This window comes from Charadrius vociferus, unplaced genomic scaffold (genome assembly GCF_000708025.1).
Source record: "Charadrius vociferus isolate BGI_N301 unplaced genomic scaffold, ASM70802v2 scaffold611, whole genome shotgun sequence".
In the NCBI taxonomy this organism is placed as follows: Eukaryota; Metazoa; Chordata; class Aves; order Charadriiformes; family Charadriidae; genus Charadrius; species Charadrius vociferus.
The window spans coordinates 1,343,906-1,358,740 of record NW_009646844.1 but is presented as its reverse complement, the minus strand read 5'-3'; the positions used below and the strand labels follow the sequence as shown (position 1 = coordinate 1,358,740).

The window sequence follows — 14,835 nt, the reverse complement described above, 5'->3', positions numbered from 1 at the left end:
AAAGAGATTACATTTACATTAATTAATCCTTAATTAGCCTCCACATTTCCGAAGGCCACACAGCACGTGAAATCCCTGAAAACCATTTCATTCTTAGAAGAATTACATATAGTATCTTCAGGTCCTACTAGAAATTTCAGACACTCAAGGTAATCCTTTCTCAGTAGGTCAATATTTTTTGCCACAGGTTTTGCTCTCTGCTGCCAAGAGCTACTTAAACAACATGAAGGAAACTACTAAAAGTGCTCAAAGAAGTGGAAGGAAAACAAAACTGAACATGTTTTTCAGGGCATTGCTTGCAATAAAGTATTTAGGTTTGAATTCCTTTATTTAGGGGAAACTCTAGAAACAAAATAAGACTGCAGTACATTTTGGTGAATTGCTGCTTCTTAGAACATAATAGTCACTCCCTGATTTTTACTTTATTCTTCCTTCCTAAAAACACATGGGAATTTTCTCAGTATCAAGGGTAAAAGGCTGATTGTTTACCTTTCCCTTGGGACACTATAACCAGCTCTCGCCATCTAAATGGAAAAATGATAGCTTTGGTTGGTCAGAAATCAGAGAACCCCCAGGTTTAGGTTTTATACTAGCTTAACTGAGATTAGAATTTGATCTATTAAAGTGATTTGTTGAGACATGTTGTGTGAAAGAAAAAAAGCTCAACAAGATGAAACTTTATAAGGCTGTTTGCTGATCACCAGCTGTTGGCCAGCCCACAGAGCAAACAAAGCCAACTAAGAAAGTGGATGATACCATCTAGTGGCTGGCTCCCACCCTTTGGCACGTCTTGCACACGTCTACAGACCAGCAAGCTCAAAAACTCCTACTTGGCAAAGCTGTACTTGCAGTGGTACATTTGAAGAGAGTATCAGAGCGCAGACTGTCCCTGTCAGAGTGGAGGCAGAGTGTTACAGGTGAGGAAGGTATCTTGAAGGGGGGACAGAGCAACCTAAGCTCCCTCTGAACACTTCTGTTACTTTGTAATTATCGGCACTGCTCCAAAGCTGTGTGGAACATCCCTGCAGCATCGGAGAAGCAGGGAGGAGTGGAAGGAAGACTCAGTTTCTAGTGAAGAGAGCTCATTCATGAAAGACCTTTCCTCCCTACTCTGAGCTGTCTGCCTTTTCCTACCATAGCTAATCATTACTAGATCTGACCTTACAGTAACTCCCCCAAAAAAGATTTTATGTGAAAAGACTGATATACGACATCAGCCATTACAGTACCAAAACCAGCTATTACCAGGACATTTATTCCACCATGGCAATTTCCAACTTTTTAAACTCAAGCTCTGTGGTTGCCATGGTTTCCTCCTCTCACCCCACGTTTCAGACCCCGGTCTCCTCAAAACTCCCTTGTAAGCTCTCAACCTTTGGCCACTTCTGTCTCCTTAGTCTCTTTTTTCTTCAAAATCAGAAGACTTTGTCAACTACAAGTTTGTGCTGCCTCTCCACCTTTGCTCCTTATTATTTGGGAACTACTGGTGAAGAGCATAATCAGCAGTATGATGGAACAGGTAAATGATCAGGGATGTAAGTCCCAGCAATTTGAGATCTCGGCTGGTTCTTTAACTTTCTATAAGATTTCAGACAAGATGCATTTTCTGAACCTTGTTTTTTTCAGCAAATGGAATATATCTAAGGATAGGCTACATCCTTACCTACTATTCACTGGTTTCTAAAATTCTATTTAAAAAAATGAGAATTTCACTTTTGGAATTGCTCAAGTACTTCCCTTCCAAGCCACAAATCATTTCCTTCCTACAACAAATTAACAAAACCCATTGTAATAGCACTATCTGACATTAAAGTAAGATTCTGAAGATCCATGCTTGCTACAGAAGTAGAATAAAACAAGCCTGCTCTCAGAAATGTCAGGGCCCTTCAACAGAAGCAGGAATTGAAGCTTTGCAAACTGCATAAATCCAGCTCGGAGCAAAGTGACTTGGTTACTGCCACAGCTTCCCCACATGACAGTTTATAATGACTTAAGCAAGATATTCTTGCAGCTGTCTACGTTTGTGCAGCTACCAGAAAAGTGCTTTCAGGTGTATCTGTAGTGCTCCACCATGCCCAGGACAAACAGGTTTGCTGTCAAAAACTGAACCTGGCTGTTGGTCTGAAGCTTCACGTGTCACAGCAAGAGACATTTGGTCAAATGCCTGTTGGTCTAAAGAAGGACATCCTCATGCAAAACAGCTTAGTAACAAGAGGTTTCTAATTGATTTCAGGGGATTAAGAGGAGGCTCATACTCACATCAAACTATCTGGAAATGGTCATTTATGTAGGAATATACCGGTTTTCTTGCATCATCTGTTTAATCTTCTAAGGATTTAAATGTGATATGTTTTGCTTCCTCAATTACACCAGCTAGAAATCTGGTCAAGTTTTAACCTGAAGGTAAATTACTCTGAAAATATTTCACTTTCTTCCTAGCTTTCTCTTTCAGTAGGTATAGTTTTCCTTATTTAATTCTGAATTGAAACATACAACAGTATTCGTTTCTATAATTAGCAGCTGACTAATATTTGAACACAAAATTCTCAAAAAATTGGTATATTTTAATAATCTTTTTTGATCAACAGTGTGCGAGAGGACAGTTTTTTCACAGGGACTTAGAGGAATTACGTTTAGCCGTCTTAGATAAAACTCAGTTTCATTAGTTACGTTCTGCAAACTTAAGATGCAGTGAGAATCTGTCTGCAGACCAAATTCAGACTGTTTCAGTATGTCCTAGTTTACGTAGGCTTTTTATTTTCAATCATTTTGGAATTAGTCTAAAAGCGCAAATGACTGCAAATACCCCAGAACACGTCTTGTTCAGAACCATGCCCCTCTCACTCCGCAGGAATACAGGATTTCAAGCTTTGAGCAGAGGCTGATGAATGAAATAGAATTTCGCCTTGAACGTACCCCGGTGGATGAATCAGACGATGAAGTCCAACATGAGGAAATCCCTACAGGCAAATACATAGCACCCATCTTTGATAAAAGACTCAAGCATTTTCGGGTAATGGAAGGATCTCCTATCACATTCACTTGCAAAATAGTTGGAATACCTGTTCCCAAGGTAGGTCATTCTCACTGTTAGCGGTAAAGGAATAAAAAACAACTACCCATTATTTTCTATACATCCCTCTGGAAAGTCTCAGTCCTCAGAACATGGGTCTGTGGAGAGAGCTCTAAAACAAAGTATTTCCCTCCCGCTTTCTAAAATACCAATATCTGCTCCTGAGCGCATAAGTACTGCCTCACAACCACCTGACTCCAAGAGAAACAGAACGTCATAAAACCTCAAAAAATTAACTTCTCAGAAAGATGAGAATTTATCTGAGATAATCAGTAATGTGTCTACAGCCAAGAAAAGAGAACCTGGCAGGGCCAGCTATGTAAAGGAGATACGCAGCTTTCTGAGTTCCACCTGGAATCATTCTATTTCACATTGGAACTGATCTGCAAATTCTATAGTATTGTAAAATTTTTACTAGCAATTGGTCAACTTACGTCATGTTCTTACCTACATTCTTTCTAGTCACTATTCCACTACAGAGCAAGTGTTAAGTCACTGGGGGGGGGTCTGATCACTACAGGTATACTGGTTCAAGGATGGCAAGCAGATTTCAAAGAAAAACACACATTTCAAAATGAACAGAGAAGAAGATGGAACATGTTCTTTACATATTGAAGCTTCTACTAATGATGATGATGGCAACTATACGATTATGGCTGCAAACCCACAAGTAAGGTGTTCTATTTTCCTCTACAAAATTGCTTGTTTCATCTTTTTCTAATATATGTTAATAGGAACACAGATTAGGCCACCTAGTCTGACATCGAGTGGTGACTGTATCAAAAACCAGATGCTTCAGAGGACAGGAAACCATATAATGAAGAATGATGAAACTACTCCCCTGTTCTTACACAGCCCAGTCACAATCATTCAGGGCATTTTTTCAAATTAGTAACTCCTGCCCTATCTTCTGTTGCTGATAGATACCTTTTGAGATGTGGTGACAAGACAGACACGATATTTCAGCTAGAAAGAATAGAGCAAGGGAAAACAAAAGTTACGTCAAATTTGGAAGTGTTATCAAACACGATTATTCTTTATCTAGGATGCAAAGACTATCTGCAAATAGTCTCGTCCACTAATACCATTCTCCTTCACCCTATGTGCTAGCTTAGCTGTTTATTTAGCAGTGCACTCAAGTCAGGCAACTTTTTCCAGTTTAAATTTTTCCTTTTTTCTGAATTATATTTCAGCCCAACTACTTCTCAGATTCTGTACGGCTGCACAAACAGCAATGCCAGTACAAAGGTACTAGCAGACAGTACCTGCGGAGACACACAGACAGGAATGAACAAGCAGGGACAGACGCCGCTTTTTACAGCTTGGTTACATAGCACCACTGCTAAATGTATTGCCACAGCCTTGAAGAGTCTGAGAAACACACTGCTCTAGAGACGCAAAGAAACCCCTGCCTCAACTACACTCCACTGCATGCCAATAGCATTTGCTTTGAAAAAGTAATATTTCCAATACAGTTCAGTTACTTTATAAAAATAAATCCTAATGCACTGTAAATGTTAAATATTTATACTTTAAAATTCAATGAGCTATTAACCAACCATTAATTCTGTTTCCGTTGTGATTTGCAGGGGAGAATCAGTTGTTCAGGCCACCTCATGGTTCAGAGTATCCCTGTTCGGGGCCGAATAGCAACAATTCAGCCTCACAGGTAAAAGGAAAGACAAGTCCTTGAGACCCTCTTTATGCTTCTTACTGAAGGTGTTCAAAATAACTAGCTGCTGTACTTCTATGCACTCTGTACTTCAGTTCTCAACCATAAAATGGAAATAACGGCAGCAGTTCCCTCCCAACAGGTCACTTGTAGAATGTAATATTTTTGAACGTCATCTTCAAATACAGTGAAGTTTAAGTACAAAGTATTGATTCATTTACCTGTTGCAGTGGAGTTAAAGGCAAGGGATGGATTAGCAAGATGAAGTTCAGCCAAAAAAGCAAAAATTCAAGCTATCTGTTCATCCTTTTCCACAATTTCTGCCTTTTTTTAAGCATTAGGAAAAAAAGTTTTGCTTCCAAACATGTCCATGCATTTTTTGTGTTGCAGAACACGACCCCGGGTGCCAGAAGGAGACAAAGAGGCAGTTCAAGAACGCTTTTTCAGGCCATACTTTCTACAGGCTCCAGGTGACATGGTAGCACACGAAGGGCGACTTTGTAGGTTGGATTGTAAGGTATTAACTGTTTCCTCTGTTCATTCTCACTTTCCCTGCCTCTGTACATGTATTGCTAGGTGTTTTCATGTTATTTATTGCACACACAAATATTTCTGTTAGTTTTAATGCTTCATTTGTTTTATTTATTTCTTATTGCCACTGTCTCCGAGCTGATTCAGGGGATTTCTTTTCAACACATGCTATATGGAATGAAGAACACAGAAAACCAAACCCCAGAAATAGAAGGCTTGCTTACAAGGTTGTTCAAATTACTAGATATGTTCACCGTGTCCTTTGCCAGTCTGAACTCCAGAAGTTCATCTGGGAATGACAGGTCCTTCTGCTCCATTATCAGATTCTTGAACATAATCCAGAATAGCACAAAACCACGAGAAAGAGAGGATTCAGCATGTATACTGTTCAAATAAATGTTCCCATTGTATTGGACTGAATTACTGAAGATTAATACTCCCTGAAAGGAGGGAAGAGAGCCCAGTTCATTTTATGCTTCCCCAGCATGCACAGATGCAGAACGTCCCCATTTGCAGATTCAAATCCCCACACGAGAGAGTTGTCAGAGATTATAGAGTAGAAGCAGTGAACATCCTGTTATTGAACAGCTTTAAGAAACTCATCTGTTCCAACATATTTCAGTAGTCCCTCTATGTCCCAGTAGCACAGCAAAGGTGGTAGTGCTGACACTGACCTCTTCTACGCTCCACAATGTCTCCTACCCTGAAGAGGGTAGAAGCTCTGAAGCAAAAGTTAATGCCCTAAAGATGAACGAGATTCATTACTACTTAATTTACAATGTAAAGTTTACTAGGGAGCATGCCAAAGAATTTGGTTATTCTTAGCTCTGCTATCCTGGCAGAGCTTGTGAGCCTTAAAGCATGTCTGGTATTGCAGAAACCTGGAAGACAGCAGTCCTCGTTCAGGCAAGTTCCACTTCCCTCTTTCTCTGGTTTGTAGAATATTGTTTGGAAAGCAATATTTTAGACATGAATAAGTACTTCTATCTATTGGAAAGATCTTTAAGAGTATAATAAAGTCTAACAATCTTTCTATAAAATACTTAATCTATAGTGTTCTAAAGCGTGTAAGTTTAACAGCTACAAATAACTATATCATTCTTCATCAAATTGTATGAAATACAAAGTCTTTTGTACAGAACACTTTTTCTCTGTAATGGTTTAGATCCAGGGGTTTGATTTATACTCAGCACTAAAAAATAAAAGAAAACTAGCAGATTACTAGGAGTCTTTTATGAATCTGATATATAACTAAGTTTCTTCCTTGCTGAGTAAGAAAAATGTAGGTATTTCAGGTATGTGTTTCTCTTGGGATTTTGTTGCTTGTTTTCTGGTTTTGTCCCTTTTGAAACTAATCAGCAAAAAACCAGAAGATGAGGAATAAAAAAAAATTTAAAATCTTTCTGTTCTACATTCTGCCATCATTCAGACCGTATGTGAAAAAAATGCTTACCTATGAATTTACTAAAATCTGTTTGTCAGGTTGACATTTGTCTCTAGCTGTTTCACTGTCTGTTAGGTGAGTGGGTTACCAACTCCAGACCTGACGTGGCTTCTGAACGGCAAACCTGTGCTACCAGATGGCACCCACAAGATGCTGGTCAGAGAGACTGGAGTTCACTCTCTGCTTATTGATCCACTCTCACAAAATGATGCTGGAACTTATACTTGCCTTGCCACTAATAAAACAGGACAAAATTCATTTACTCTGGAACTCACTGTTGTAGGTAAGAATCATTGAAAAACTAGTCACAATGCTATAGTTATTTGTACGTACTTCTTCAGAAGTGCCTTAGTTTGCCTACAGACAAGTATAAATAAATAGTTAATCCACTGATAGCAGGAGAGTCCAACCGCTACAAAACTCATCTGTTAGAAAGAAATGGACCTGGTGCTCAGTCGATGGGTGCGTTCCTGTTATTAAAAGAGGGCTGTAAGAACTCTCTCATCATCACTTTACCTCTCTTGTCTTGGCAAAATGACACTCTTAATTTTCTCCCGAGAAAATGCTTAATATTTGAATTCATAATATACGTTGAGGTCTCCTAGATGCCAGTCCCAATTTCACTGGCTTAAAAAGGTTTTAAAATAGAAACTGGTTTAACTGTTCTTTAATAAAACCCTACAAGATGTGAGCTATTGATATCCATAGATCTGGCATTAATTTCCTGCAATGGTAGTATGTTTAGACCCATTAGATACGCATACATTCTTTTACAAATATGAGTTCTGCCTATTATTTTCTTGATGTTCCCTTACAGAGGCTATGCTATGGCATTTCACTTTCCTTCCGATACCCCATTAAAAATTCACAACCTGTTTTGATATCACAAGAATAATTTTTGACCTTGTTCTTCCATATTGTTCAAAGTAAAACTAAGAATAAAATCTCTGTTGTTCAAGAATTCTTTTTCTTTTTTCAGCAAAAGAAGTAAAAAGAGCCCCCATGTTTTTGGAGAAGCTTCAGAACTGTGGTGTTCCTGAAGGGTACCCCGTCAGATTAGAGTGCAGAGTTGTGGGAATGCCACCCCCCATATTTTACTGGAAGAAGGATAACGAGACCATCCCATCAAACAGAGAGAGGATGAGGTACTGTACCATCGTATCCATGCTTGGAGTTTCTTGGGGCTGGACCAATTGCTTCCATGAAAACCTGTGTGATAAGTACAGGTGGTGGTCTTCTTGAAGCAACTTCTTTCACCCACATGAAGTTTTAAAAAGCTGGCTTCACTGTGAGGTGAACAATAGCTCTTTCCTTGGTTCAGAATAAAGACCTGGAGCATAATATGTCACTGCTTCAGAGAGAGGTGATAGACCTTTCAGGCCATAGGCCTGATACCGCATATGTGTCTTCTTATCAAAGGTACTATGATATGGTATTTTTAATGCATTTTAGCACCTTATTCTCTTTCTAAATTATTTTTTCTTCAGTTTAGCTCTAACTATGGATGAACTCAAACTCAGAACAGTTAGAACATGGTTTTGAACGTCCCAGATCACGGGATAATAGAAAGTGTAGCATATCAGATACAGAGTATGATAACAAAGTCTGGTCACAAACATAGGCAAAGACTTTGATCCATGCTTACAAAAATACAACAATGTTCGGGTTCAGCACTTGCATTCAAATACATCGCTATTTTTTAGGTTTTGCAAAAGAAAAACTGATGAAATAATGTGCCTGGCTGTAATTAATGAGAAATTAATTGCTTTCATTTATTTTTTAAAGATTTCTACTTCAGCATAAATCTGATTTTTAATATTTTATTTCACTTGGCTCCAACTAATGGTTTGATGCACTCATTGGATCTGAGATCAATTTCAAGAAGTACTCTATTTTCACACGCATACCCCGCAGGCTATCTGTAAAGAAAACTGGCTCCGCAGCAGCACTTGTTATGCGTGCACACCTATCATGAGGGAAAGCTTACTTGAAACAAGCTTTCAGTGGTCTCCCTGTCCCCACTCAGAGACTGCTGTCCATCTCCAAAAAGCCCACCTAACTCTGATCTTCTATAGCCTGTAGTCTTTATTCTTCTGCCTCTGCACAGATTACTCAAGGACTTACTTCAGGTCCTGGTACTTTCACAGGAACGATGGTTATACACATGTAAATACTGCAGTTAATGTACAATGACCAACTGTCCTAAAATTCCTCATTTCCAGTTGTTTCACAGAAGCTTAGAAATCAAGCTTTTGCCTCAGCTGAGCAGAGGAATGACTACGTGAAACCTCCCACACCTCACACTGCTAAGAGCTAACACCAGGCTTGTAACACCTCTCCTGCTCCTGCCAGTCATAACCAGACTGCCTGCCCCCAAGGCTTCGAGCAGTTCTGCACAGATCCATGGGAGCGATGGGCAGCGTTGTCCTTGCTTGTCCTCATCTTGCCTCATTATTCTCTTCCTGCCTGAAGCCAAGAGACCTTTTTTGTACCATGATATAGACATGCATGAGCTTCTACACTACTGCGCCCCCAGCATAAGGCAAATTATGTAGTGCAGGGAGCAAAGGGTGAATGTTCCCTTTTTTATTAGAGCTGTCGGAAGCACAAAATGTCCCCTTGACCTGAAATGCTGTGATTTGATGTTTCATTCCCGTTCATAAGGAAATAAAATCTCAAAATTCAGAACTTCCTGCAACTTCAAGTATTCTGATGTGCTCATCTGCCACCTCTTCCTTCATAACGAGGGAAACACTCGGGTTGATAAAAAGAACCAACCACTGCCTAGAGAGCAGAGGAGCCTCAGTTCTCTGATGTACTACTGAATAGCTTTTCCTGGAAGTTGCAGCCAGAAAGTCTTGGATCTCTGAAGAGCAAGGGAAGAGGAGGGAATAATGAAGCAGGTTTCTTTTAGTCTACTGGCCAAATGAATCTTTAAGATTTTCTCACTCAGGCATTTTCTCATGGAAAGGGTGCCGTAAGAAAGTTTCTAACTGGCTCTGCTTAGTGTCGTGAAAAATATCACGACTTTGTACAAACGTTCTTGGTTATTTTGTTATGTTATTCTTCCAGCTTCTGAGCTAGGAAAAAATACAGTATGACCGTGCACCAGCTTTGCATGGCTTTAGTTCATTGGAATTCAGTAAATAATTCCTATATTAACACCTGCAGAGCAACAATTCAGCTCACACTGTCACACCATGGCTTTGCACAGCTGAGAGAAGCAAGAACGGATTTCAGCTACTCTGATCACTGGTCATTGGAAAGCAAACCTATTGACTATAAATGTCTTGGACTGCTACCTCTTTGAGAATAGAAGTTACAACTTACCTATTTCATATTTAATGTACATATTATAAAATCTCAAAGTTGATATGCTCTTGAGACATACTAATTCCAAAACACTTGTTTTCCCAGCATGCACCAAGATACAACAGGGTATGTCTGCCTCCTGATCCAACCTGCCAAGAAAGCAGATGCTGGCTGGTATACCTTGTCTGCAAAAAATGAAGTTGGTATTGTCTCTTGTACTGCTAGACTTGACATATACGGTAGGTACTGGCTAGTAAATAAAACAAATCAGAATTTATTTTCTTTGTCTGGTTCCAGCCCTCACCTAGTTCTTAGTCCACAAATTGCTCGTTTTGACATGGATTAGAAATTAGTGTCACAGCGTGGCCACAGCTTAATATGGCCACCAGGAGGAGGCAGAACGGTACAGCTAAATAGCCAAATTAGCTCTCCTGCACCAGTTTAAGGGCCGGTAAATAAAAAAAACAGAGGAGTTTTGTACAGTACGCTGTGATACACCTGAGGGGTGGGATGCCAGCCAGAAGGACCTGGACAAGTTTGAGGAGCGTGCCCCTGTGAACCTCAGGAGGTTCAACAAGGCCAAATGCAGGGTCCTGCACATGGGTCAGGGCAACCCCCAGTATCCCTACAGGCTGGGGGATGAAGGGATTGAGAGAAGCCCTGACAAGAAGGACTTGGGGATACTGGTGAATGAAAAACTGGACGTGAGCCAACAATGTGCACTCGCAGCCCAGAGGACTGACTGTATCCTGGGCTGTATCAAAAGTCGTGTGGCCAGCAGGCCGAGGGAGGTGCTCCTCTACCCTGCTCTGGTGAGACCCCACCTGGAGTACTGCGTCCGGCTCTGGGGCCTCCAACATAAGAAGGACATGGACCTGTTGGAGCAAGTCCAGAGAAGAGCCCTAAAGATAGACAGAGGGTTGGAGCACCTCTCCTATGAAGACAGGCTGAGAGAGTTGGGGTTGTTCAGCCTGCAGAAGAGAAGGCTCCAGGAGACCTTACTGCATCCTTTCAAGTACTTAAAGGGGGCCTACAGAAAAGATGGGGACAAACTTTTTAGATGGGCCTGTTGTGATAGGTCAAGGGCTAAGGCTTTAAGTAAAAGAGGGTAGATGTAGACTAGATAAAAGGAAGAAGTTTTTTACAATGAGGGTGGTGAAACACTGGCCCAGGTTACCCAGAGAGGCAGTAGATGCCCCATCCCTGGAAACATTCAAGGCCAGGTTGGACAGGGCTCTGAGCAACCTGATCTAGTTGAAGGTGTCCCTGCTTAGTGCAGGGGGCTTGGATTAGATGCCCTTTAAAGATCCCTTCCAACCCAAACTATTCTATGATTCTATGATTCTCTACTCCCATTTTCGACCTTCCAAATTCCCTAGACACATAAGCATATAATAAACATGTATTCAAGTTGAACCTTAACTCTCTTCCCTCTGACACACATGCCTGTGCTACAGCCCTGACCTGAGATGGAACAATAAGCCCAGTTCAAGAACTACAGCACATCATTTAATTAGTCAGCATCTATGCAAGATATACGTTAAGACAATTCACCTAAAGCAAGAGAGTACTTTGTTCACTTAAGCAGCATAATAAAACAGAAAACACATTCCACAAAATACTGGATTACAGCCATACCCTCAAGGGAAAAACCCCTACATTTTCAACCTTGCATTTCTCATTTTAAAGAAAACCACTTAATTATCAGAGATAACCACAAGTCACCAGTGCATCTCTGTCAGTTTTCTGCCACCTTGTGGTGATACAGACAATAATAATGCAATGTCAAGAGAGGCCTGGTGACAGTGATTCAAAAAAAGGTCACATAAAATGAAAAAGAATTCCTTAGGTATTTAAATGTTGCAAGACATAAATTACATTTTCATATGAAGGATTCAAGGTATAAACAGGAAAAAGATGGAAAGTAAGAAATGCTTTCTGATTCCAACCACATTTTCTAAAAACTCTGCAAGTCTTATACACCAAAGGGAGTGACAGAAATAATTTTTCTTTGTGATGTTTTGAATGGATGGGCTTGAGGGATTGAAAGTTTGGTCTGATATTTGCAATTCAAAGTGCAAAAAAAAGTACGGTAAATAATGAGTTAAAATAGGAACAAATTGGGGGCTGCAAGAAAAAAGGAGGCTCTTTTTCAAATATTTCCAGCTAGACAGGGTCAAAATTCAGCATGGAAAAATAACGAACATTTCCTAACAATGCTTAACATGTAGATTGTAGGTCTCCCACGCTAAGCTATTCTCAGAGTACTGTAGCCTGAACTTCTACCCTTTCATTTTAATTCCTGACAGATATGTTTGTCCAATTTGGGTGCAGACCTGGAGATTTTGTACAGATAAATACCAGCAAAGATAATATCAATTTCCCCTTTCTGAAGTGTTTTAAGAATGATAACTGTTAAGTAATATATAGTAGCTAAATATTCTTACAAAATTGTAACAGTATTTGTTCATATGGGAACATGTTGGATGTTACTTTTAAATTACTAAATATGTGTCTTTGGATTACATTTCTTTCAGTGCCTTTAAAAAAAATCTAGGAAATGTGTTACTGGTTGTAAGTAGTAGAGGGAATTAAAATCATAATCACTTCTTTAAAAAAAATCCCTATATTATTCCTTTCAAATTAAATACCACAAAAAAAACCCCAACCAAACAAAAAAAAAAAAACCAGACAGAAAAGTCCCCCAGAGGCTGGAGTAGCACAAAATGAGAGCCATGTCCAGTTTCTTCATCTCTGTTCATGCTACGGAATCCTTTTAGTTTGGATTGCAAGAGCTTTGGAGAAGGGTCCAAAGATTAAATGATTAACTTTTGGACTTAGTGAAATCGATGTAAACATTGCCATTGAATTGTACAGCTATGGAATTCCATCCGTAGACTTCAATAAAAATACTCAACATATAAACTACGTAAATGGTAATATTTGAATAAACAGACCCTAAAACAGGGAACAACAATACTCTGCTCTCTTCAAGGATGTTGGAAGCAACTTTTCAGTTGTGTGCATTGATTTCTGTTGTTTCATTGCTAACTTAATCAGAGGTTTATACATTCTATTCTGTTTCTGTTGCTTCAGCTCAGTGGCACCGACAAATTCCACAACCAATAAAGCTTCGACCTGGTGGTAGCCGGTATGCAAACCTTACCAGTCAAGGACTCGACATTTTTTCTCCCTTCCCAACTACTGAAAGCCCTATGCTGTATTCATCCCCAACCCAAAAGGTGGTGGAGAGTGAAGAACTTTGAAAAACAAAAAAACAATTGTTGCAGTTACACCTGCAGAGATACTAGAACTGTGGGGAAAGAAAAAAAAAAAAGAGGTACAAGTCAAGATGCTCAAGGTTTACAAGCCACCCATTTGTAATTACGTGTACTGCTGCTGCAGATGTTGCAAGTAACATATCATACAAGACTTTTGCATATTATTTTACTGCAGGATAATTGTGGTATGGAGTGTTGTGCAATAAATGCAGTACTGTGTAGTTTGCTAAGAATTACATAGTAAACATAGTTTTCAGCACTTAAAAGCCAATACCACTTTTACTGCTTGAATTAAAGCTACTGTACTGTAGCAAGCCACGTTAAGGATTGATGATGTTTAGCTGGAATACTGCCAGTGAAAACACTGACATTACAATAACAACAATCCTGAATGAGAGTAAACAACAAGACTTTGAATGTAATTATAAAAAACATGCCAGATAATCACAAAGCACAAGTTAAAGAGAAAAGATGTAACTCATTTTTATATATTATTATGCCAGATAATCTTAGAATTTTTGAACTCAAGACTAGATACATATAGTGTTTCATGTAGGTACAGCTGTATACCCTATATATTTATACTGGTGTGTGTGTGTACTCCATGAACTATGTACTCATGGTGTAAGGATTCATAAAGTAAGGTACAGGGCACGTGCACAGGACACGAACATAGGAAACCAAAATTCCTGTTGTCTGAAGCATGTTCTCTAGAGCCCATAGCTGAAACCATTTTCCAGATGTGATTCATACTTTTTTCTTTACAACTATAGAAATTCTCTGCCTTTAAACACAGATGATATCATGCTTGTAACTTCACGGTTTTTAAATATCAGTCTCTCTTTCCTAATTTGTCACGTGACTAAAAGAAAAGTGCATCTACCACCTAGCTCATTTTTTAACTACCTGAAAAGGAACCACCACCTGGTGAAACTTAAATTTTCACCATCATTTAGGAAAGAATCACAAATGTGGTGTCTACTATAAAAGCCAGAGAAAATTTTGTTAATATACAAAAGTCATGAAGTTAAGCAAAGAGTTACGTGCAAAGAGCTAAAAAACCTACTGTAACTAATAGTGGTAATAAATAAGGCAATTTAATGAAAGTGCAACAGAAGGTGTTAAGTGACAACACTTAATGATTCATTCAAATATGTTTAGCTTCTATAAAGTTGTATTAATACCTCCCAGCACTTAGAATCTGTGAATGTCCAAGATGATTTCCTGCATCTTTAAATGACTGCAATCCCTCTTCTTTGGACATTGTTTTCAAGCAGTTCTTACTGCTTTCACCATGGCTGGTGAATGCAACAAAGTCCTGATCACATGGATGAAAAGAAAAATTAACACATACTTTCATTTTAGATCTTATGTGGATTTTTTTCAAATTTAAAAATGTAACTTAAAAAAATTACATATTCAAAGAAGACAATGAGGAGTTCTTTTAAGAGAAAAGGGATACTGGATACAGCCAGAGCCTGAGAAAGAAATAGCCTTTCATTGCGTTTCCTACAAATACAGC

General features: G+C 39.2%; 1 protein-coding gene across 1 annotated transcript in view; it reads left to right on the top strand.

The window, feature by feature from the left end:
• Positions 1 to 13,731, top strand: part of MYPN (myopalladin) — a 48,904-nt gene extending 35,173 nt beyond the window's left edge. The window contains exons 12-19 of the mRNA XM_009893979.1: positions 2,852 to 3,073; positions 3,594 to 3,743; positions 4,663 to 4,742; positions 5,136 to 5,262; positions 6,796 to 7,003; positions 7,700 to 7,865; positions 10,138 to 10,271; positions 13,129 to 13,731. Coding sequence (XP_009892281.1) covers positions 2,852 to 3,073; positions 3,594 to 3,743; positions 4,663 to 4,742; positions 5,136 to 5,262; positions 6,796 to 7,003; positions 7,700 to 7,865; positions 10,138 to 10,271; positions 13,129 to 13,298 — 1,257 coding nt within the window. The 3' untranslated portion in view covers positions 13,299 to 13,731. The remainder of the gene's footprint in view (positions 1 to 2,851; positions 3,074 to 3,593; positions 3,744 to 4,662; positions 4,743 to 5,135; positions 5,263 to 6,795; positions 7,004 to 7,699; positions 7,866 to 10,137; positions 10,272 to 13,128) is intronic.
• The last annotated feature ends 1,104 nt before the right edge of the window (positions 13,732 to 14,835 follow it).